General features: G+C 55.7%; 1 protein-coding gene across 12 annotated transcripts in view; it reads left to right on the top strand.

The window, feature by feature from the left end:
• BIN1 (bridging integrator 1) overlaps positions 1–22,774 on the top strand; it is a 54,711-nt gene that overhangs the window by 5,398 nt on the left and 26,539 nt on the right. For 11 of the 12 annotated variants that reach the window (XM_044242678.1, XM_044242681.1, XM_044242680.1 and 8 more), the window contains exon 2: positions 21,383–21,463. In XM_044242678.1, the coding sequence (XP_044098613.1) occupies positions 21,383–21,463 (81 nt within the window). Of the gene's footprint in view, positions 1–15,872; positions 15,906–21,382; positions 21,464–22,774 lie in introns of those variants that run through there. The other variant, XM_044242679.1, reaches the window with a different exon arrangement.

Raw genomic sequence — 22,774 nt, 5'->3', positions numbered from 1 at the left:
TGAATCTGAACTCATCTTACACCTAAACTCAGTGGCTCCAAGTAAGTCCTCCCCTCCCCTCACTCTGGGCTTCTTCAGTTTGGTCCTCAGTAGAGTGATGGGGGTTGCTTATTCATTCTTCTACTCATGAAATGAACATTGAGCACCCCCTCTAGGTGCTGGGCCTTCTTCTAGGCACAGAGGGTATAGGACTGAACAAAACCACACCCTACCCTCAGGCAGCGAGGGTGGGGTGGGGGGAAATGCTGGCAGCTAGTGAAGTAGGAGGTGGCCCTTCACTCTTCTCGGGGGAGTCTAATTAATGGGTGCAGCTTTTCCTGAGCATCCGTAGTGTCCCTGCTGAGGGCTCAGGTGGGGTTGTGAACGTGGGTGCTCATGCAGTACATAGGATCAGCCAGAGAGAGGCTGAGTGGAAGCTTCTGGTCTCCAGGTAAGAGGGCACCTGGGGGAGGAGGGCTTTCTGTTGGATGTCACCCTGGTATGTTGTGTTTTTCTAGAGCCTCTTTGGCAAGTCTCCTTTTGGGATTAAAGGTACAAAGGAAAGGATGCTAATGCTAAAACCACTCAGCAGGGCACTGACAGAGGACAGGCCTGGACAGTTTCAGAGGAGCCTGGGCGCGGGCTCTGGATGTGGGATGCAGGATTGGAGGATGGAGAGCAGGGGGGCCCTGAAAGAGGAAGAGGGAGGCAGTGAATATGGCCCAGACTTGGGGGCAGGCACTTGTAAGACTTTTTAGAAAACTGAGTTTGCATTGCTCCCCAGGCCTTCCTGCCTTCGGGCAAGTCTGTTTCACCTCTCTGAGCCTGCTTCTTCTCCTGCTATAGGGGACAAATGCCATGCAGCATGCTGTGCAGATTTGGTGGTCAGAAGCAAAGGGCAGGGCTCATCGTTCCCCAGAGGGCTGCTCTTGTGCCATGGAAGGAGCCCTCTCATGGGAGCTGGCTGGTACCTGGAGTATCTGGGGCCTCCCCAAAGAGGCTGCCATCTCCCAAGGAGGCCACCCATTTGTGGACTGAGCAGCAAAGCTGGCTCTGTGCTGAGGGCTGCTAGGGGTCAGGGTTGGGCAGTTGAAAAAGGAAAGGCATATTCTTCTTGCTCCAAGGGAAGCCTTTGTCAAATATTAACTTAGCAATAACAGCCATGGTTTATTCTATACCTACTGAGTGCCAGGTACTTGGTAAAAATTCTCATCCCGACTTCAACGAGGTGAGGTCATAATGATTCCCACTGAGCAGATGAAGAAACAGGCTGAGCAGTGGTGTGACTTGGCCATGGGCTCTTCTGGTCAACTATCTGGCTTACCAAGTCTCTGGTGGAACCATGCAAATGAGATGGGAATCTCTAGTGACCTTTCTTGACCCCTCCTGACCAAGAACTCCTTGCCTATGAGGGGGATCATTTGACAGATTTGGGTCCCCAAATTAAAGGAGGGGTCTTCTTCCCCCATTAATGGAGATTTGAGGGCCCTTGTCCCCCCTAGATTCTCACCTGTGTGTGACCTCTACCCTTTTGGGATGTTTGGTGGGCTCTGGGGTGAGGGGTTGGCCCGAGGTTTCCTGATGCAGTCTAATGCAAGAGTTTCTGCAAGAAAATGACGACAAAGGAGGCAATGTGGTGTGTATGTGAGTGTATGTGTTTTCCCAAATATAAAAGCTGCATCCAGTTCATTCAGTATAAACAAACCCTCTTTATTAAGAGAGTCTGTCTACTTTTGTTTATGTTGTTGCAACAGTGTCTCTTTTATGAAACAAAGTTAGTACTAGTTATTTCTTAATGTTCTTGGGGAAGAAATAGTCATACGATTGACCACACATACATAGACACCAAACACACACACATACATAGACACCAAACACACACACACACACACACACACACTATTTTTCTCTCTCTCTCTCACTCTCTCTCTCCTTCTCTCTCTCTCAAGTCTTTTCATGAAGTGGAATCTAAAAGTCTGGGACCCACTGCCCCTGGGGAGCTTGCTGCCCACCCCTGCAGACTGGCTGTGTGGAGTGGGAAGGCAGCACTCCTGGGTTCACGCTTGAGTGTGGGCCATGGTAGCCTGGGACCAGCCCCCTAGAGTATCTGCTTCCTGAGGGTGGGTCCTGCCTCCTGCAGTGGCTGTGGCCTCTCCCAGCTCAGTGCACTGGGTGTGTGCTCTCAAGGATGCAAGGACTCTTCAGGCAGGGCTGGCAGAGGCCTGGGAGATCCCCTGGGTTTTTAGGGTGTGGGGTGGGTGGGGAGGGCAGCTGGGGCTGTAGGACTTCAGGACTTTAGGGAGCAGAAGAGGCCACAGTTAGAGCTTAGGACTTGGAGTTGGATGGTTGGGGCACCTCCCCCTTGCCACAGTCACCTTCTGAAGGACTTAGGCATCACTGCAGAGTACCGTCTTCCACAGTAAAATGGCCTAGGGCTCTGGTGGAGCTTCCTGGAGACCGTGGCTGCAGCACTTGGTCCCAGAAACTGAGGTCCTCAAGAGTGGGCTGGCGCCCTGCTGAGGAACTCTGCCTGGCTCTAGGCCAGATGCCAGAGAGGGCTTGGACTAACCCCTCTCTCTGCCAGAGCCTTCTTCCAACTGGGAACAGCTTTTGGGTGACAGAAATGCCAGGGATCGCTGACCTGGGGGTCTGTGTGGTTTGCTGGACCCATGACTTCACTGTTAGGGCCAGTGAGCTGCTGCCCTCAGACCCATTTCCGCTGGACTGTCTGCCGGCCTTCTTCCCTCCGCTTTCTGGACCTCCCTTTCAGCCCTGCTGCCCAGCTGATGGGGTAGGATTGGAGCCCCAGCATGCGCCAAGACGGGGAGTTGGAGCCTGGCTGCAGACAGTGGCCTCAGGGAACACAGAGCCGGGGTGCCCTGGGGTTGGGCACTTGTGCTTCGCATGCAGTGCGCAAGCCTGGGGCCATGGGCCAGCCCCCCACTGCTGCCTCTGCAGAAGGGTGGAGAGATGCAGACGTGCCTGCCTCTGCAGTGCGGGGGCCGCAGTGGCTCTGGGCTGAGCCCCATGGGCTGGGGAGTGAGTGGGCGGTTGCCAGCATCCACCACCACATGGCTGCAGGGAGGGACTCGTACCGGCTGGTGCCAGGCCAGGGCTTCGGGGCCTTCTGGGCCCCTGCAGGCCTCCCTGTCTGGAGCTCCCAGGGCACCTTCATAGGGACATCCCTGCTGGCTCCTTGTTTTAGATGCTTCAGCTTACATTGAATTAGTTCCCTCAGGTTGTGGTGACCTTATTTATTCTGTCATTCCCCTGTTTGTGGCTGGCCCACTGTGGGCCAGGATGCTGAGGTGCTTGGGGTACCAAGGGAGAACCTGCCCCTGACCTCAAGGAGCTCCCAGGGCCCATCACAGCCGTAGGGAGAGATCAAAGCAAGGGTGCTGTTGCCTGAAGTGCTTCTCGTCCAGCCTAGGCTATCAGGAAGTCTCCCTGGAGGAGGCACTTTCAAACTCTGAGCTGGATTTGAAAGGCAGAAAAGGTGGGTTGTGGGGTAGGCAGGGATGTTTCTGGTAGCCTGTCTGGGGTGGCTGGAATGCGTGTGAGTGAGGGCCGTCTGGTGAGGCCTCAGACTTAAAGGATAGGTGGGGGGGAGAACAGGCCTTGGAGGGCCAGGAGGGACCCCAGACCCCTATGTGCCTCCGCCTGCTCACCTTCCTTCCTCACGTGCTGCCTGAGCCATTTGTCTACTGGTCTGTCTTCCAGCCTGGGCTTAGCCGAGAACCCGGTGTCTCACCATCCAGGGCCGAGGAAACCCCGGGCTTTCTGAGGAATAGGAGGAGCCCCGGGGTGAAGGGGTGAGTCCTGAGGGGATGTCCTCAGGCTTGGTTAGGTTAGGATCTGGCTGTGCCCAGGAAGGCACAAGGGGGTCTGGGGTTGGGCTGCCATCCTGGAGTCTACCCTGTCAGGGCTGGGATCACAGGTCTGGGTGATGTCTGTTTCCCAGGCTTGCTAAAAAGACATAACATCCTACACTCCCCACCCGACCTGTGCACCTGCTTCTTTGTTTTGGGGTCCCAAGGTGGCACGGTGGGGGGGGGGTGACTCTGCTAAGTTTGGAGAGCCTAACGGCTGGGAGAGGCCCTCCGTGCATCAGTTCACCCTTCTTCCAGGCACCCTGTGTGCTCTGCCCTTCGTGGCCAGGCCACTTGTGAGATGGCCCCGTGGGGGTCCCCCAGCTTCTGGTTCAGAGCAGGGGAAGGTCATCAGAAGAGGAGCGTCCTCAGGCAAGGAAGGGTCATGACAGCTGGTAGGGGGCCTCTGGCTCTAAGTGCAGACTGCTGGGAGAAGAGTGGACAACGGGAGCAGTAATATTGGTACGGAAGGAGGCTTGGGGGCAGCTCTGGCTCGTTGGGGTTTCCATTCAGGCCTGTGGCTGGAGGAGCCATCAGAGGCCGTGAGGCTGGATGAGGGTATCAGGTGACAGCAGAGCCTTTGTCAGACTGGCCCCTTTTCCAACAGCTGCTGCTACTTTCTTTGGACCCTTTGGTCAGCCCAGCATCTCCCCAGGACCGTCGCCAACATGCCTGAGGACTGGACGAGCCTGGGCCCACTACTGGGCACCAGGGACAGACCTGGCACAGGAGACCTGGACTGGGAGAGGCCCCTCAAGGGGACCCTTACTTCCCACTTCCCATCTGCCATGGTGCCCTATTTCTCTGCTCTGGGATGACATCCACTCTGTCAGGACATGTTCACTATCTTCAGGGCAGATGCAGGTGGTGGGTAGATGCAAATGCTAACCCGGGGCCCTGGAACACTGGCAGCTGGGCAGGGACAGAGGACAGATTGATCCGTGGTTAAGAGGTGTGTATGGGAGGAAGACAGACCCTAATAGAGAGGGTGGAGTGTTGTCCCAGTGACAACTTGGCTCCTCTGAGGTCCAGAGCAAGTTGCACCCCCATTTCCTCCTCTGTACCTGGAAACAAGAGGAAGTGATGTGACCAATGCCTGGTCCCTGGTGGGCACCGGCACATGTTTTTTTTTTTCCTGGGGAGCGTTTGGGGAAGCCCCTGTGAACCCACAGGTGGGGACCATTCTGGCTTTTGTGTTTTGAACTATTTGTTTTGCTTATGAGAGGATTCTTGAAGTTGAACTGTGGTGTACATTTTTCCCCTCTCTTTTCCTGTGCTGGTTGAAAAAGCTGAACTGGGAGGTCGTGGTGTCGTCTTCTCGAGGAGGGAAGTCAGAGCCCCCAAACCTCAGTGTGCCCATCTGGGATTTGAGAAGCATGAGATTCTCTTCTCAGTGAGATAAGGTGAATGCTGCTTGGGGTAGAGCTGTGTCCGTGCTGGGTCCAGCTGGCTCCAGAGGGGTGGGAGGGTGACAAAGTCTTTTTATCCACGTGGCATTGTGTAATTTATGCAGAACCATCCCACCCACCTTTTTTTTTCATTTGAGTCATTGTCTTGCTGACCTGTGAGGTAGGCAGGACTGGATTATGGTTCCATTTGGCAGATGAGAGCACTGAGGGTCAGGGAAACCCTGGAATTTCCTCCCTTCCTGCTATCAGACTTGGCTCTAGGTTGGCCTTTCCCAGGTGCTGCCACCCTCATTCCTGAATCCAGGGGTAGGGAGAGACTTTTTTTTTTAAATGATCTCCACACCTTAGGGTCTTGAACTCACGACCCCTGAAGTCAAGAGCTCTAGCTACTGAGCCAGTCAGATCAGTCAGGCTCCCCCAGGGGGAGACTACTAAAGTGCAGATAAATGCTCAGGCCTGTGCCGTGTGTGTGTGTGTGTGTGTGTGTGTGTGTGTGTGTGTGTGTGGTGGGGAAGCCGACTCTTGGTTGCCGCAGGAGGCTGGCACATCAGAGGAGAAGTTGAATCTGCAGAGCAAGCCCTTCCCTGAGTCTGGGGTTCCCTCATAGCCAGGTGTCCACCAACCCACTCCATGAGGGAGGTGGGAACCCGGCTACCCCCAGGAATCAAGGTGACCCTAGAGGGTCAGATTTGGACAGAGCTGGCCTGATAAGGGAACCCAAAGGTAGCGAAAGAGCTGAGCATAGGCCCCATAGCTCACACCTCCCATGAAGAAAGAGTTGGGGGATCCTGGGGCAGGGAACACTTAAGAATGAGCTAATGGCTAGGGTGTGAGCTGAGTCCTGATCCAAAATGAGAAACAAAATCTACAATTAGTTGGATACATTTACTGAACTTGGGACAGGACACAAATAACTGTTATTTTTCTGAAATAGAAACTAAGCTAGCGTATTATTTATTTGCATCCCCTCTGCACCTAACAGGACAGTTTAGCAGTCTGTTCGGGCAGTGGACTTGGCTCAGCTAGAATGTCACCACCTTCCCCAAGTTGACCGCTTAGCCCTCCTGGTTGAGTGGACTGTGGGTCTGGAGGAGGCCACGACCAAGGCGGGGCCCTGGGCCCTTCCTGAGGATGCTGGGGGAGACCCTGTCTGGATCTGGTGGACCGGGGGCGGTGGGTGGCAGGGGTGCATCTGATCCTGACACCTCTGGCCCAGGGCACTGCAGAAGCTACCTGGAGGGAGAGCTGAGTCAGCACTGTGGGAAACCCATGGTCAGCAGCAGGACAGAATCCAGTGCCTGCATCCCTGCTTTGTGCGGCTGCACTCACAGGTCACCCTGGACGTTGTGCACCCCAGGAGAGCTGGGGAGGCCGCCAACACATTCTGCAGCCAGTGCAGTGCTGCTCCTGAGCAATGCGGTAGAGAGAGAAGCCTCCAGGCAGTCGAGTGCTTTCAGCGCACCCTGAGTCCCGGGATTCTAGCTCCTGGTCTCCTTGTTTTATCTAGGACTTGGTCTAGCTACTTAATCCTTCCTGCTTTGGTTTGCTTTTCTGTAGAATGGGGTAACCATCCTCCCCGCTAGATCCAGAGTCTTTGAGGCTGGAGGCTGGTCCCATGCTGGGTCTGTGACCCGGGCACCTGTACATAGTAGACACCTAATGTTAAGTGTGAGGCACTGGAGTGAGAGGCTCCAGTGCAGAAGCAAAGGTGAATGTTTTGCATAGTACCTCATAGATTGTGGCAAGGTAAAAGGCTCGGGTTCATAGCTCAGCTCTGCTCCTCTCAAGCCCTTGACCTTGGGCAAGTTACTTATTCCCTCTGAGCCTCGGTTTTCCTATTTGTGAGGATTAAATGGGAGAATGGTGTCTCCATTTCACACCAAGGACACTGAAAGTTGGGATGCCAGCTCGTGGACCCAGCTCTATTCTGGGGTGGGGGTGCTGAGGTTCCTTGGGTGGGTGTGGGTGTTCGACTGTGCCTTGGCATTTTGTGTATGTCTTGTTGGGCCATCCTGGCCCATTGGTGGTGCAGAAGTCCAGCCCAGCTTGGAACGGTGGGTCTGAGGCTTCCAAGAAGGAAGGAAGGAAGGAAGGAAGGAGGCATTGCCTGGAGAGGGCCTCATGAGGACATATGTGGGACGCCGGGGGACAAGATGGACCCCCCCTTTATTTCCCACTCTTTCAGTTCTCCCACTCTGATTTCCTCTCCCTGTAGGCAACAGAACCCTTTCCAGCTTTTAGATGATCCAGAAGTGTCCAGAACTGTAGCTGAGGGAAGGCCAGGGGCTGACCTTCAGAATCTGGGATCAGGTGTCCATCCCTAGGTCTTGCTCTACTCGGATCTTTCCTGTGTGCCTCCTTGGGCACATTCCCATGATTTAAAAACTTTTTTTTTCTTTTTTTAAAAAGGATTCATAACTCTGTCTGGCTGTTCAACTTACTCTCCATGTTGAATTGTGTTTCTTCTGGTAAGGAGAGCCCCAGGGGAGGAAGGGGAAGTGGGCATGAACCCCTCTCCAACAGGCACAGAGGGTGTTCTGGTGTTGGCTGTGGTTTTGTGTGTATGGGGGTTTCTGCCATACCTCCTTGTCCTCACTGTCTCAGCCCTTCTGGAACCTTGGTGGGAGCCTAGGTGTGCTGAGTGGAGGGATGTGGGCCAGATCCTGGGAGTCCCTCCTTAGTTGGTGAGATAGGGACTCCAGGGCTGGTGGTCTGCATGAGCCCTGGGAGGCCAAGAAGGACAGGCCTTTCATGCTCACTTGGTCCTTACTTGGAAAGTGATGACGTGCCCAGGCCTCTGGTGGGCCCCACATCATCCCCCCAGCTGTCCCTAGCAACAGGGAGGCCTCCAGGGCTCTGCTCCTGTGCACTGACCTCCTGTGTCTGCTGGGGCTTGGGGGGATGGTGCCTCCCCGTTCAGCCTGCCCATTGCCCACCCTATTTTTCTAACCTCCCCCCAGAAGCACAGAAAAACAGGATGCAGGATCAGCAGAAGGAAGCCTGCAAAAGCCCCTGAATATTCATTCCATTTCCCAGGGGCAGGGGCAGCCATGTGACGTCCCCCAGTCCGTTGGTGGTCCCTCTTGCTTCCCTGACCCCAGCCTTCACTCTCGACCAGATTACCGGATTACCGGATTACCGGTTTACCAAGTGGTCAAACACCCCTTCCCCTCGGGTTCCTTCCCAAATTCCCCTCTGCCTCCTCTATTGAAATACAGTGGAACTAGTCCTCGTCTGCTGGGGAGCACTGAACCAGCCAGTCCTCACCCACTGATTCCCCATCTGTGAAGCTGGGGGTCCCTGTGGTGCTCTCACAGGTACTGGGGATTTGTGGGCAGTCCAGGGCTAAGGCAGGGAAGTCTCGAGCACAGCTTTTGGGCCGATGAAGGCCTGGGAGTGAGCACAGAGGCTGGGCTGAGTCTCCCCGTCCCCACTGACTCCTGGGCCAAGTGTGAGTTGTCTGCACTTTGGTGGGCTGGACTGGGTGCGAGTTATTTAAAAGTGATTGTGGGCATTTCTCCTTTGAATAACAAAAATAACAAGAACCAAAATAGTAGGAACAATGTATTTGGAAAAAATATCAAATATCTTATCTCCATTAAGTACTGTTTAACAGTTACAATTTCACAGATGTGGACATGGAGGATTCCAGTTGGTGAAATAAATGAATGACCTGTTTGCATATTTAGGTCGACTTTCTCTGGTAGAAACAGAAATATGCGAAGGGCTCAGGCCATCTGGAGGGGCAAGTGAGTCCCAGTGGCTGGGGTGGAGCCAGGGAAGCCTGCCTGGAAGAGGTGTTGTGAAAGGCCAACATGGACTGGCATCATGAGGAAGCAGGGTCTCCTTGTGGAGCTTGTGGGTGCCCAGGGCTGAACTTTCTTGGCTCCAGTCCATGTGGGTACTTCACCCTCTCTTCCCCTGGCTCTGGGTTTGTATTCTGCTGGGCTGTGGGCTGGGCCCATGCTTGGTTGCTCTTGCACGCAGGCTGTTCCCCCACTGAGCTAAGGCAGCAGCTGATGAGGGATCTGTGGGAGGCGGTGCACTAGAGGGCCAGATTCCCCCCTCCGTCCATGGCCCAAGTCCTGGAGCCTGGGGCTGAGAATAACACTCACACTTGCATGGTGGAGACAGATGGGGTGGATGATGGCTCTGGGGGTGGTTGTGTTGACATCTCTCAACAGGTGGTATGGGGTGTTGGGCCAAGGGTGGGGTCGTTCCCGCCCCTGCAGGCCCCACCCAGCATGACAGGAGGCCCTGTGTCACTCAGATGGGCTGGCTGTGGGCCTTCTCTGGACCTCTTTGTAGAGTGGACTGTCTCCCAGCCTCCATGCCAGGAATGTCAAGCGCATTAGGGCTGCTAGTGGGGGCTGCCACTGCTCGTAGCTGATGTTTAGTTTCCATGGGATCTACCATTTTGCCCTCTTATTGCCAAAGAGGGGCAGGGTAAGGGGGTGGCTTGCAGGACCTCTGCAGAGCTGTAGGGTGGAGGAGGCTGCTGCGGGGAGGTGGGGTGGATTAATGTTTGCCGTCCACCAGGAGTGTCGTGCTCAAGCCTGGGTGAGTCACGGGGAGCAGGTGCGCTTGGTGGCAGGCACCATGGAAGGCATGTGTGGACCGGGGGTGAGAGGGTGGGGCAGGGTGGGGACTAGGTGGGAGAGGCTGCTTGAACTTTCTGACTTGGGTATAAGGAATCCCAGGTCAAGTTAAGGGCGAAGGAATAGAAAGGAAATCAGCTACCACTTTGGGCTGGGCCCTCTTATCTACTCAGCCAAATTTAATCCTCCCTTGTCTTGCTCCGTGTTTACTGATGAGGCTCAGGGCTCAGAAAGGGGTACTCCCTGCCCAGCGTTGCAGAGCCTGGGCCTGCTACCTGAATCTTCTGCTGTGGGGCTTCTCACACCAGAAGAAGTTCTGAGAGGGAGATGTTCCTTCCTCTCTCCCCTTCCCCTGCAGCTGTCCAGACTAGACACTCTGAGCTGGACGTCCCAGAACAGGAGTGACTGAGGGGGGAAGTGGACAGGGAATGGGGGGTTCAGGAGCCCGATGGTGGGTTCTGCCCTGGCTGCCCTGGGGTCCTGGCTGTTGTGTCCCCACTGCCCTGCCCTCCCCGACATCTCTGGGCACCTCAGACTCACCATGTCCCTATCTTGGGTAATGACTCCTCCTTCCCTTTGTCGCTCAGACCCTGGAGTCTCCTTCACTTCTCTCTGTCATCCCATATTCAGCCACTGCTCACATTTCCTGCCTTTGGCTCCATGTGGGTCATTGAGGACACCTTTTAAATGGGCTCCCTGCTTCACCCTGCTCTTGGGTCTGTCCCCAACAGCAGCCTTAGTGTTCTAGCACTGTGGGTCAGAGCAGAGCTCCCCAGGGCTTCCTATTTCCATGCAAAGCTTTAAAGCAGAGGCCTCCATCTAAGGCCCTGTGGCCTGGCCCTGGCTGCTAGGGTAGTTTGTGCAGTGGTGAGAACACGTGGCCTCTGGGACCAGGCTTGGGGTTTGGATTCCCGCCACCCTGCTGACTGGCTCTGTGATCCTGGGGAGATTTTAAAGCCGTGCCTCAGTTTCTTCATCTGCAAAGTGGGGGATCCTACTACTATTCCCTTGTGAGGATTCTGGGAGATTGATAGGTAAATTGTGTGGAGTGCTCAGCTCAGCTCAGCTTAGCTCAGCATGGCATTTTAGGACTTCTTCCTCCTTCACCCACCTTCTTACCTTCTCTTTGCACTGGCCTTGCTCTTCCCACCTCAGGGCCTTTGCACTTGTTTGTACTCTGTTTGGCCTGCTCTGTCTCCTTCATCAGGTCTCAACTGTCACTTCCTTGAGCTGCTTCCTAAGAACAGCACCTCCCTTGCCTCATTCTTTCTGTGCACTGCTGTGTTTTTGTTTAGAGACTTGTATTATCACCAGTCATGCCTTCTCTCAAGTGTTGGCTTAGGGATCTTGCTTTGCTCCCTGCAGAACAGAGCCGGGGAGGCTGGGGGAGGGTGTCCAAGATGAGCCTCCGCTACAGCTCTCCCAGCCCAGGAGGCCACATCCAAGAGTCCAGGAGTAGGGACTGCTCACTGTATGTGCTGTATACAGTGTTCTGTATGTGAGGGTCAAAATCCAGTGGGAGCTCCTGAGAAGAGAGCAGCTTGAGCCCTCCTGGAAAGTTGGTAAAAAGTTCCTTTCTCCCCCTGGAGTGTGGATGGGAGGAGTGGAGGGCTCTTTGGGGAGGTCTGGACAGTTGGGTGGTTTCTGATTGTGGAAGGGGGTGGCCCGCCTCCATCTGGGTGGTTCTGGCCCTTCTAGAAGAACTATTCACGTGGAAGCCTGATTTTGCTATTGACTAGGGATGGGCTCAATCTGGTGGGTGGTCCCCGAGGGGAGGGGAGGGGAGCCTGTCCCCAGCCAGGGCCCCTCCTGCACTCCCTTGGGGCTCCAGTGCTTCTTTTAGCCTAAACTTCCTTTCCCCTGACTTCGTCCTGAGATCCCAGGCTTTGAGCCCCAGTCTCCTCATCTGTGGAACACCTCCGTCTTCTCACAGATGTGGGGAACTCCTGTAAGCCTTTTAGACGCCTTTGGATGGGTGACTGCTGCTGTTTTATGTCTTCCGCCTCAACTACCCTAGCTCAGCTGGGCCCTCTGGGCTCTCCTTAACCCCTTCCCCATCCTGACGTGGGCCTCTGCTGCCTCTGCTCCCCTATGCTCTGTTGTGGGCTGTTCCTGTCTCCCCCGCCCCACTGCACCGTAGCTTCCCCTGGGCTCTGGGTGGCCCTCCCCTGGCCACTGGCCATAGGCTTATCTGCTGAACAGGCTGGAATTTCCCCTCCCAGGAGAGAGGGGAGGAGGGGGGTTTTTGGCTGCACCTGGAGAGGGAGCCTTCCCTTCCATCTGGAGAGGTGGGTATGGAGGAAGAGCAGACCCCAGCCCCCCACCTATCTCAGGGGTTAGGCTTCCAGCCCTGGGACTGAAGGATGGAGGGGCAGACAACTGACATGGGCCACGGAGCTCTTTGCATTCTGGCTTTTGACCAACCAGTCACATTTCAAGGCATTGTGGTGGGGCTGATATCCTTGAGGGCAAAGTGCTTATATATTCAGTTAGGGATGTAAAAGAGAGAACCAAATATCACTCTTCACTCTCACCAGTATTTCGTAAAGGAAAGGGAACATCACTAAAAGAGGAAGGAGGTAATTTTAGAGTGACCGTCTCCCCAGCAAGGCCAGTGACTCTTTGTAGACTGGTGTCAGGGAACAATGACTTCAGAACACAGGGACTTGTTAAAAGAAACCGATTACCAAGCCGAGATGAGGGGAGGAGCTTCTGGGTTGGGAGAGGGGCAGGGGTGTGGCCAGCCCAGCCCAGCCCAACCTCAGTGGGCTAGTGGGAACCTGGAAATGTTTTTCTAGTTTTGTATTTCATGGCAAAAATCTTTGCAAACTTTGCATTCTGCTGCACAATCTGTCTATCTGTGTTGGTTATGTCACAAAAGTGCCTTTTTTTTTTTTTTTAATAAAGGGTGAGAGTTGGGGACAGAGGGAATAAGGAGAGAGAAAATACTGAGCAGACTCAACGCCTGTCCCAGTGCAGAGCATGATCTCACAGCCCTGAGGTCAGGATTTAAGCCAAAATCAAGAGTCAGATGCTTAACCAACTGAGCCACCCAGGTGCTGCTTCAAAAGTGCTTTCTTTGCCAGTTAAATCTTTGGAATGCAGCAAGATGGAGTAGCAGCAAGATGAATCTTTTGTAGTAAACCCTAAGTGTGCTGCCTGTGACTGTTGGACATCTGTGCAGTCCTTACTGGAGAATTACAAGTTGAATTTGGGCTTTGGAGTCCATTGGGTCTGGGGCCTGGCTCTGCTACTTATTAGCTAAGTGACCTCTCTGAGCCTCATTTCCTTCATCTGTAAAATGAGATAACAGTCCCCACCTCAGGATGTCCGGTAAGCCCAGTGAAAGCGGGTGTCAGAGGTGATGGGCCTCCCTCAAGGTGGGTCCTTGGACCCAGCTTGCTGGGGTCACGCCTTGTAGTGTGATCTTTGTGGAGTTCAGGAGGAGGGCCGTTGCAGTGCCCACAGCTGGAGCCTGCGGGGAGCCCCGCTGGGCTGGGATCTGACGGTGAGGGGACCCCTCCGGAGCAGGAGGTGGGCGGGCATCTCTTTTCCCCTGGGAGGAAGGCAGGATGCCAGATTCCAGTCCCTAGAGCCAGCCTCCCTTGCTACCACCTTGCAGCCAGCCTGGGGAAATGGAGGTCCTAGGATGGGGGTGCAGTGAGACCAAGAGAAGGGACTAGGGCCCCTTGGCCAGGCTTGTCTTTTGGGGGCAGAAATGTGTGCGTGTGCTTGAGTGTGTGTGTGTGTGTGTGTGTGTGTGTGTGTTTGGGGTGGGGAGAGGGAGCTGGAGTCTGGAGGATCTCTCTCCTCCCTGAGACCCACCTGCCTGGAGCTGCTGGGCCCTTCCCTGGCCTAGAGCCCAGCTCTTGTGCTCTCTGGGTTCCTGCTGGTTTCCCTTTCTCTGGTTTTCTCTCCATTTCCCCTTCCTCATTTTGGCTTCTTCTTACACAGCGTCTCCTGGTCTCTCCTCTGCTTTTTCCTGCCTCTGTGGCCTCCTTGTGGTTCCCGCTGCCTTCCTGCTGTGCCTGGGGGCGACTGAAGGGCCCCGTCAGGAAGTGTGTGTGAGCGTGTGTGCGCAGACAACGTGGGCGAGCATCAGCACGTGAACACGAGGGTAGTAGGTGTGCCTGCCGCCTGTGCCTGGGAGCCTGCGAGTGTGCAGCCGGGTGCTGCGTGGGGGGCCTCGGTGCTGGGGAGCATTCTCCCGGGGATGGAATCCTGCTCCTGGCTCTTGCCCAAGGCTCGTGTTTCAACATTTATCTTTCTTCAAAAGTCTCTGAGCCTCTGGGAAGTTGTAAGGGAAAGCCTGATGTGTGGCCAGCCTGGGGCTGCCGGAGGGCTAAGGAGTTTTACTGGCCAGGGACACTTTGCCGTGTGTTGGATTTGCTTTCTGAGACCCTGGGCTCTGCTCCCAGGCGGGAGCCTCAGTGATTTCTCCCTACTGCTGGTCGAAGCAGGGCTGGAGTGGGGCCAAACTCCTTCCCAGAGAGGTCAAGCCCCTCATTCCCCCCTCCTCTCCTTGGCACACCCCAAAGGCACAGCAGGCCTGGGGCTGCTCAGTGGCAAACTGGTCACTGGGAGACCCTCAGCCTTTGGGGGAAGCACAGCTGCTTGCTCTGAAGGCAAAGCTGACTGACTGCTACGTGAGTGAGTTCATGGGGCTCTCTGGAAGGAGGGGTCAGACTTTGCTGGGGCTGGATGCTAGAAGGGAAGATGCAGCTACTTCCTTGTGCCCAGGAGAAAGGACCCAGGAGTCAGGAGCCCAGGCTCTAGCCTTGGCCAGGCACCAGGCTACTTCGGCACTCTTGGCCTCTGTCTTCTTTCTCATTAAGTGAGAATGCCAGGCGCTCACTTTGGAAGAAGGGGCCAGGGAAGGAGGGCAGCATAGCAGGGTTCAGCGAGGCCAGATTCACCTGTTGGAGCCAATTGCCTCTGCCATCACACCCCGCCTCCCTGACTCAGTCACTGGCCAGAGAAGCCCATGGACTGTGTGGCCTCAGCGGGGACACAGTGATGGACCTAGAGGTCTAGGTCGTTTGCCACAGCAGATGAGATATGAGCCACACTTGTTCACGGCCACTGAAAAACCACAGAGTCCTGGCTTTGCTCCTTCTTAGCCATGTGGCCTTATTACTTAATGTCTCAGCCTTACTTTTCTTATCTCTAAGGTTCGGGGGAAAGAATGTGTAGCTCAGGAAATGGCCTCAAGATTAAATGAGATACTCAGGAGCAAGGATACCCAATAGCAATGAACACACCTGCTCCTGAAGACAGCCAGGGCTCCTTGGAGAAATGGCTCATTCTGGAGTCATCTGCAGTGTGTCAGTGAGGCATATGCAAAGTGTTTGGCTTGGGGACCTACCTTCTTCCTCTTCTGTGCTCTCTTGTGGGTGCTGCTGGGGTCCTACCCAGATCCTGGGTTGCCAGAGGGTCTCAGAGGAGCATGGCCACAGGCTCACACCACTAGTGTCAGAGTCCGTCACATGGGTCAAGGGCCCCTGCAGCATAGGAGCAGGAGGAACGGGGCTGGCTCTGTGGGGCCACAGAGCTCCCCAGCCTTGCCTGGCCCACCCCTGCTGTGTGTGGCAGAGGTGGTGCAGAAGGAGGCAGCCAGAGCTGACCACAGAGAGAAAGCCGGGGTGACAGGGAGTGAGCCAGAAACCAGAGGCCCCTTGGGGAGAGAGGGCAGAGTATGCCAAACTGGCATGTTTGCCTGGGGAGGGGGCAGCTGTGGCTTTTCCCCCCTTGGGGTGTCTTCCTCAGAATAGGGCCTGGCTGTGTGTGCTGAGTGCTCTGTGGGAAAATCTGGCTTTATACCTGCCTGCCCCTCTGTGTGTCGGTCTGTGTGTCCTGCCTGTTTGGGAGCCTCTGTGTGAGGTGCGAGGACGTGCATCCTGTTGCTGTGGTCCCCCCGGACCGCAAGCTCTCCTGGGAGGAAGCAGTGAGGTGGTGACGCCCAGCCCGCCGGGTACAGCTCACTTCTCCACCAACCCCGACAGAGGCAGCCACTGGGCAGGCGCCGGGAGGAGATGATGAGGAAGGTGAAGGTCTGGCGGGGTCTCAGCAGCTGGGTGGTGGGTCCTTGGAGGGGAGCCAGATGAGGCCTCTCCCCACTGTGTATGTGTTTTGGGTTGGGGTTCTGGGGACACTGGGGTAAGGTGTGGGTGGGTCCCCATCTTCTTTGGCTGTGTGAGATGCCTCTGTAGCAGCCATGACAAGGTGTGCCGTAGATGCTGGAGGGGCCCCCAGCCTTTCTTTCTGGCCCAGAGCCTGGGGACCAGGGCTGATTAGGAACATGGGCCCTGCCTCCCTGGGGTTTCCCTCCTAGGCCCCTGGACTTGGTCCTTCTCTCTAGCCTTGGGTTAGAGAGCACTTATTCCTGCCCTGTGCTGTGCCATTCAGATGTGAATGTGTGTCCCCTCAGTACAGGAGAACTCAGTCCTTCTCTGGAGGAAGGAGGGCTTAGATCCCCCAGGAGGGGACTGTCCTGAGTTCAGGGCTCCAAGCAGGGCCACCCACTGTCAGCCCAGGGGGTGAGGGCCTGTGGACATGCTCACCTACACTGTATTTGCTGGGCTGGAGTGTCTTGTGCCCGGTGAGGCCTATGGGGTGCCCCTCCTCGAGTTTTGGAGGCCAGGAGCAGCAGAGAAGCTCAGAGCTTACTCCCATCTGTAAGACCTTAGGCTGTGTGTCCTGACTGATCTGTACTCCCCTGCCATCTGTCACACGGAGGTGAAGACACTCAACTATAGGAGGGGGCGCTTGGTGACTATAATGTGCTTTGCTCAGGGCTCGGTGAGAAGTGAGTGATCAACTGCTCCTAGTTCAAACCAGCCTGGCCCCCAGGGGCTTTCCTGTTCTTCTGGGGTTGGTGGTCATGTAAGCATGGCTGTGCAGAGACACAGGTGTCTTGTCCCAGGGGCCATTTGCTGGCTGGGAGGAGGAGAGGTGAGGGTTTGGCAGGACACCCATGCTGGCTGTGGGAGTGGGATGCTCTGGGTTGTGAGAAAGGTCAAAGCACAGAGGCTGGGAGAGGGGCACCTCCTTCCTCCGAAGCTCCCCCTGAGCCCTGGTGTGCCTCCTCCGCTGCTCAGAGAGGGGCTGTTGGCGCTGGGTCACGGCCCAGGCTCAGTGAGGTGGGAGTGTGGATGCTCTCAGAAGGAGGTCTGTTTCTGCCACCGGCTGCTCGTCTCTGCCCTGCCCTGCACGGTCCCTTTGGGGGCACGTGGGTTCCACTGCCCTCTGGCTGGGGTGAGCATGTGCTCAGAAGAGGTGGTCCTGATGAGGTTTTCTGGACGGCTGGCCGTTTGGGCTGCTGAACCGTCTCTACGCCCCCGCTCTGGGCTAACAACACCGAGGTGTGGCAGGGCCTGTGCACCTGTCCTCTGTCCCATAATCAGAAAGGCTCCCCTTTTATTTTATTGCAAAGGCAGACATAGTGTGAAAGCGTGTGACATAGTGTGTGACAGTGTGAAAGTGTGACGCCAGAGTGTCTGGGGCTCTCCCCCTACATAACCCTCAGCAGGCAGTGGAAATCCTGCCTCTCTGCCTCCAGGCCTTCCTGCCCACCGACTCCTGCTCATCCCTTGTAACCACCTTGGTTGTCCCGCATTCCCTTAGTCCCTGGGAGCAGGCCCCTCTGGACACCCAGAGTCCCCTGCTGCTCTCAGTGGTCTGCGTGTGAGCTTGGCACAAGAGCCAAGAGGCCCCACTAACTGCATGCTGAACGGATAGAGCTCCAGTGCTGCTGAGCCCACGGCCACGGTCGGGAGGGGACGGGCAGGGGTCATGGTCTGGGGCTTGCCAGCAGCTGATCAGAAAGGCCTCTTCCCCAGGGGCTGGGTCGTGGTAGGAGTTCCAGTTACAGCGGTTGGAAAAAATGGAAGCTGGTAGCGGGAGTTTGTGGGGTTTTACTAGACCGAGTTTTGTCCTGGTCTCTCTTCCGAGGCAGGCATATCCAGCTAGTTTTTAGCCAGTTCAGCAGCGCCTTGAGGTTGGGTACCCAGGCTGCGTGTCCTTCCTTCTGTCATCTGTTAAATGGGGGTGGGTGCAGGGAGGATTACTGAGGCCAAGGCCAGCACGCACTCACCGGGCGTTTTCTCAAGCCTTGACCACAGAGGTTAAGCTGTTAGCCTGAGGTCCTGCACAGTGGGGAGCCGGGCCGCCTTCCTGTGCCGATCACTCCCCTGCACCCTGGCTCTTCAGGCCTGGGACTCCTTGGCGCTGGCCCATGTCACCCTAGACCAGACCTCAGACTGATGGAAGTGCCCCCTCTAACCCTAGTTCTAAGGGTGACCTTCAGCTTTCTGTTCGCGTGTCAGGCTGAGTACTTACACAGCCTTCCCTTTTGCATAAGAGGATACTTTGCCTGAGAGATGGGATGTTTTGTTCAAGGTCTTGACTCTGTCCTCAAAGCTCACGGCTTAGATTAGCCAGCAGCCACCAAAAGCAAGTTTTGGGTCTGCCCTGCCCCCAGCCCTCTGCAGGAGCTGGGGACATGGAAAGGACTGGACACCGTCTCTGACCTCAGACTCTTCATGGGCCGGGACACAGCCAGAGGCAGACACTTGGGCTCATGACGCAGCAGTGAGGGGAGTAGGTCCTTGGCCCTAAGTGGTACCGGAAGTGTTGGGGAGAGAAGGGGCGGGGGCAGCTTCACGGAGGTGTCATCTGAGCCAAGTTTTGAAGGATGATAGGAGTTTGCTATCCATCCTGGAGGAAGGTTGGTGTCAGGCCTGACCCCCCCCCCCCCGCACCCCGCCGTCGTGTGAAAGCAGCTCTGAAGGCCCGGTGAGAGACTGTGGTTACTCGAGTGTGCTACACACAGAGATACACTTTATAGACACGAGCCTTAAGGTGGGTGCTCATGTTCTCTTTATTTCCCAGACGACGCCCCTGAGGCTCAGAGAAAGTCCCTTTTCTCAGTGGTCTTCTCACCGCCTGGCCTGCTTGCTGTGGCTGGCGTGAGGACCTGTCTGGTGCAAGACCTACATCCCGGCTGCGGAGCTGGGGCCAGGTGTGCATGGGTGTGTGAGGTTCTGGGGGCTTGGGGCGCTCAGGCGCTCTGGTGGCAGGACTGGGACTAGGGACCTTTGGCCGACTGAGTACATCTCCTCAGGGAGAAGAGAGATAGGGAGTGGACAGGGCCACCTTCCCAGTCCTCCTGTCTCGAGGGCCGATCTGGCCTTGACCCTGCTTCCTGGGAGCTTCGTGCTCATTTCAGTGACCTCTGTTGACTTCTGGAAGTTCTTTCCCACCTGGTGTTCCATTTCTGTCTTTGGAGGTGGTGGGGCCTAGGGGCTCGTGTCTGATGGGGGGTGAGTCACCCGCTCAAGCTCCGTGCAGAGAGGCCAGGCGCTTCCACAGCTCCACCCCATTTCCGTGGGACCATCTGGGTATGGTTGCCAAGGGGGAGGTGGAGGGGCCCGTGGCTGGCGGGAAGTGCTGATTTTCTTGCTCATGGTTGTTTTGTTTTGCTTTTTGCCTCTCACCTCAGTGTCAGCCTTTGGCCTACAGCTGCACTTGCCCAATAAACTGTGTTGTGACCATTACAGCACAAAGTTGTAGGCGGGCTGCTCTCCCATGCCTATTCCTACTCCTCCTGCTGCCCATATCCTCCCTCACCATCCTCTATGGCTTCTGGTCACCTCAAGTTATTTGAAACTCCCTGGTAACATACCTTACATCTCTCTAGTCTCCCCGCCTTTGCTGCATGCTCTCTCCCTGCCATCTGAGCAGCTGCCACTTCCCCCAGGAAGCCTTCTCTGATTGTCCAGGCTATGTAGCTATCCACCCAGGCTCCTGCAGTGCCACATGCTGCCCTCTCTCTGGCTGGATCCATGTCTGATTAGCATCTGCTCCCACAGCAGTGGTGCCCATGGCTGTGCACAGAGCAGGTGCTTGGTGATGTGCTAAATGTACACACCGAGAGAAGGTCTGAGAGCCGATGGGCCTGGCTGTGGCCCCCAAGCCTGCTGGAGATGGTGCAGCATGGCAGCCTGGGCCATCCTACAGCCAGTCAGGGCTGGGAAGGGTCCAGGCTCTGTTCTGGGACAGAGCATCCCTTGGTCCAGGCTGCCGTTTTCCCCTCCGCCTGCCACCCCCACCCACTGCCACCTTTCCTTCTCTCCCTTTCTTTCTTCTTTCTTTTTAAAAAAGATTTTATTTATTTATTTGAGAAAGGGAGAGAATGAACAGCAGGGAGGGGTGGAGGGAGAGGGAGAAGCAGATGTCCTACTGAGCAGGGAGCTGGGTGCCAGGCTGGATCCCAGGACCCTGGGATCAAGACCAGAGCTGAAGGCAAGACACTTAATTGACTGAGCCGCCCAGGTTCTCTTCTCCTTCTTTTTGGGCTTTGGCCACTGCCTTTGCTGAGCATCTCAGTGTTGTCCTTCTGCTTCCTGTGGAGGTGCTGTGAGTGGGGGTCTCTGTCTCCATTTTGGTCTCTGCTGTCCTCTCTTCCTGCAAACCGTCCCCATCTCTGCCTCAGCTTCCCCTTTCTGCAGCCTTTCTGTCCTCTTTCTGTTTCCCTGCCCTCTCCTCCCCTGTTGCCCTTACCCCTTCTTCCCTCCACCCCTCTATCTCTCTCATGATACTTCCTCTCGGGCTCCTGATCCAGCTCCTCCTTTTTCTAGGTCTTTCCCCCTTTTCTGGTCTTGGGTCTCTCTGCCTCTACCCAGCTCTCTCCCCACATGTGCCCTCCCCTCCTGCTTTCCCCATACAGCTGAGAAAGCACAGTTGTGACTCATCAGAAGAGTCTGCCTCTGAGATGTCTAGTTGGGAGTAGAGCGGGTAGCTGTGAGCTATATGTGTGTGTGCACATGTGTGTGTGAATGTAGGTGTGTTAGTGTGAGTGTGAGTACCATGAGTGGGCCCAGGGTGGCCTGCTGGCTTGTGGAGAAGGGAGCAGCGTGGCTAGAGCAGGTCACATATGAAAATCTAGTCGGATTGCAAGCTGGCTCCTAGTGATACAAACAGCCTGACCCCTGGCCACCCCTCGCTGCCCTCTGTGTCCTGGGGTGGCTACCTCCCAGCTCAGGGCTGCTCTGCTCCTCCCTCTGGTATTCAAGAGTCTTGGGACCAGGAAATGGAGTCATGTGGGGAGGTGTGGCTGCCCTTACCTGGCCCTTCTTTTGCTCAGCTCACTTTTTAGCCACCAGGATTGGGTGGAACCCTCAGGGGTGCAGTGTGAGATAGCAAGGAGGGGTACCTGACCCCTCAAGCTGTCTTTAAGGGTGTCCCCCTCCTCCTGGTTTCAGTCATTCCAACAAGCCTGACCTAAGCTCCTCCTCTTGGCCGATAGAGGATGGGGAGGTCTCAAGACTTGATGGACTGAGTGGCTTTTGAGGATCACAGCAGCCACAAGACCTTCTGATGGTCCCAGTGCCCTGGGCTGTGTGATGCTGACTGTGGGCCTCCAGGACGTTGGCTGGGTTGGGAAGCCATCTGTGGTGTTGGTGACTGGGTGCTTTTGGTTTGGCCCCCCGCTTTCCTATGGTAACTCTTTCTCCTGCTGCCTTGGCAGGTCCTCCAGAAACTGGGAAAGGCGGATGAGACAAAGGATGAGCAGTTTGAACAGTGTGTCCAGAATTTCAACAAGCAGCTGGTGAGTGTGGGTGACCTTTTGCCTTAAGGAGCAAGGTCTTTTGCCTTCGGGACCTTTTGCCTTAGCTTGTGCAAAGTAAAAGTGAGGCTGCCAGGTAAAAAATGGCAAGAGCTGAGTTTGTGGAGTGAGAGAGCTGGGAGAAGGGGCCAGTGTGGGCTGGCAAGGTCATGGAAGGCTTCCTGGAAGAGGGAATACTGGCTTAGGGTGTGGACCAAGGGAAATAGGAGGGAGGGTTGGGGGGTATACTGTAGGGCTTTGATACGGCCTATGGGGTGGATTGGTGGGAGGGTGGGAGGGTTTGGGTTGGAGCGGGCAGTAGATTTTGGCCAAACTCTGGAAAACCTCGAATGTCAAGGCAAGTGGGAGCTAAAGAAGCTTCTTGTGAGGAAAGTGGCATTTGTGGGAGCAGAGCAGGCAGGATCTGATTGGAGCACTTGCTGAGCATGGCCTCTGGATGCCTCCCAGCAGCCCTGTAAGGTATCTAGTATCATCATTCCCCTTTTATAGATGAAGCAGTTGAGGCTCAGAGAAGGTGGGTAATTTGCCCAGGGTCATCCTGCTTTGGGAGTGGATTTAGAGCCATGTTTGTTTGGTTCCAAAGACTGCAGTGGCCCCTTACCAGCTCCTTTAGATAGTTAAGAGACCAGTGACAGGAGGGGCTGAATCAGGTGGGCAGCCTGGGGGCAGTGGTTAGATATCAGGGAGGATTTCCTGACTGAAGGATCCTGAATACCTTAACAGGGATGCCCCTGAAAACTTTTCCCTCACATACATCTACTAAATCTAAAATTAGCCACTCCCCCTCCCGCCGGCCTCACCATGACCCTGAGATCAAGACCTGAGCTGAGATCAAGAGTAAGATGCTTAACGAGCTGGGCCACTCAGGTGCCCCTACAATTAGCCACTTCTGTGGCTGTATCTGAAGATATAGAAGAGGGGAATGAGATGACCCTAGTGATTCTGCCCTCTCTGGGAAGGACCTGGTGGCAGGGAGTGAGGGAGAGCTGGGCCACGGCCCTCTGGCTTCTGCAGGCCAGCCCTCAGTGAGTAACAGATGGGGGTGGAGGCAAGCAGGGGCCACAAGGAATGGGCATCGGGGGTGGGGTCGTCGTCTAAGCTGTGCTAGGAAAAGGACCAAATAGGCCCAGATTTGGGGCTGGGAAGGACCAGGTTCTCCCTGCTCCTTCTTCATGCCTGAGGCCTCTGAAAGCACTGAAGGTGCCCACCGATGCCTCTGCAGCTGGAACGGAACCTGGGAGAGGGTGCCTTCTTTGGAGAACTTTGACAGTCCACTCACTGGCCAGGAGCTGG

The sequence above is a fragment of the Neovison vison genome, chromosome 3 (assembly GCF_020171115.1).
Source record: "Neovison vison isolate M4711 chromosome 3, ASM_NN_V1, whole genome shotgun sequence".
Lineage (NCBI taxonomy): Eukaryota > Metazoa > Chordata > Mammalia > Carnivora > Mustelidae > Neogale > Neogale vison.
The sequence above is the reverse complement of the archived record's forward strand: the minus strand, read 5'-3'. Positions and strand labels throughout refer to the sequence as shown.